This window comes from Thamnophis sirtalis, unplaced genomic scaffold (assembly GCF_051295495.1).
Source record: "Thamnophis sirtalis isolate CommonGarterSnake01/CBP01778 unplaced genomic scaffold, rThaSir2_p1.2 scaffold_1, whole genome shotgun sequence".
Lineage (NCBI taxonomy): Eukaryota > Metazoa > Chordata > Lepidosauria > Squamata > Natricidae > Thamnophis > Thamnophis sirtalis.
The window spans coordinates 64724728-64726486 of NW_028261381.1; the positions used below are offsets into that span (position 1 = coordinate 64724728).

The following is a 1759-nucleotide window of genomic DNA, read 5'->3' on the forward strand; positions in this document are numbered from 1 at the left end:
ATTGTCTTTGTAGTCTACATGTCTCCTTCTTGGAGATAAAAGGCATTTTCAGAAGGATAATTTTGAGGTGAAGAAAATGGGGACAAGGGAGGAGAACACACAGAGAGAAACATTCTCTTTCTTCCTGCCCTTAGATGAGTCTTAGTTTGAAAACAGTTTCTAAAACAGTTTTTTAAAATTAATATGTATTGCTAGTGGCAATCTATTGTGTTCTTAACCAGCAACAGATTTTGCTTTATCCATCAAATTTTTAATTCAAAGAATCTTAAAAATATATTCCCGTTTTGTAATTAATGTTATTAATTGCATTATTTCCCATTTTTTAAATAAGGTATTTTAAGGAATGGTGCTAAAATTGAGTGAAACAGTGTAAATAAGAGTGATAAACCAAAACTAAGCTTACATGTTGCACTTTACCAATAAATTATATAAACTTTCTATCAGTTCCATCCATTTCAATTCCTATAAAATAATAAGGAATTCTAAATATGAATTATATGAAAAGGCAGATTCCTTTTAAACTTTGTCTGATGATCAAATGGTTGACTTTCACACATTCTTCTACACTATCTACACACATACATTTACACAGAAAAAACTTTCAGACTGTTTAATAAAATACAATTGTACTTCTTTTAGATCAATTTAAAAATGAATTGTCTTTTATTTTTTAATTGGGTAACCTATATGCAATTTCAATTCTTTTCTCACTTATTCAAAATATTATCAAACATTCAATAGTATCTTTCACAGAGAAAAGGCAACTATGGTTTACATCATTGACACACAGCAACTTAAATTTATACTATTTTTACTTCAGGAATGTTACCTTATCTAGCATTCTGCTAAATGCATCCTTCACTTCCCTGTTCCGCAAACTGTAGATGAATGGATTAAGTGAGGAGATGATAAGAGTATAAAAGACGGATACAATTTTATCTTTATCCAATGAGAAATTGGAGCCAGGTCCTAAGTACATGAACATGATGGTTCCAAAGTAAATGGTCACAGTGATCAGATGAGAGGTACAGGTGGAGAAGGCTTTGTATCTTCCCTGGGCAGACCTGATCTTCAGGATGGCAATAACAATGGCAATGTAGGAGATCAAAACAGTCAGAACTGTTGTCAGTCCAACTATAGTGGACAAAATTAAAAGCACAATGCGAGCAATGTGGGTATCTGAACAGGACAATTGAAGCATTGGCGGAATATCACAGAAAAAATGATTAATAGTATTTGAGTTGCAGAAATTTAAGCTAAAAATAACGATGGTGTGGGATATTGAATTTATAAAGCCAAACACGTAAGTAGCTATGACCAAGAGGGTGCAAAGCTTCTTTGACATGACAACAAAATACAGCAATGGAAAGCAGATTGCCATGAAGCGATCATAAGCCATCACAGCCAGAAGAAAAGTTTCGGTGGTCACAAAAATGACAAAAAAGAAGAATTGTGTGGCACATCCTGTGAAGGAAATTGTTGAATGTTCTATCACAAATGTTGTCAATAATTTTGGGGCAATAGTGGTAGAATAACCAACGTCTACAATGGAGAGATTTCTAAGAAAAAAGTACATGGGGCTGTGAAGCCTAGCATCAATTTTTGTTAGAATGATTATCCCAATGTTTCCCACCAGAGTGATGAGATAGATGAGCAGAAAGATGATGAAGAGGGGAATCTGAAGCTCTGGGTAGTCCAGGAATCCAACAAGGATGAACTCAGTCACAGTGGTTTGATTTGTCTGCATTGTTTATTCCCC

General features: G+C 34.1%; 1 protein-coding gene across 1 annotated transcript; it reads right to left on the minus strand.

Moving 5' to 3' along the window:
- Positions 1–811: 811 nt before the first annotated feature.
- On the minus strand, positions 812–1759 carry LOC106543803 (olfactory receptor 5AR1-like). Its single transcript, XM_087715138.1, has one exon. The coding sequence runs from the start codon at positions 1745–1747 to the stop codon at positions 812–814; it is 936 nt and encodes a 311-aa protein (XP_087571264.1). The 5' UTR covers positions 1748–1759.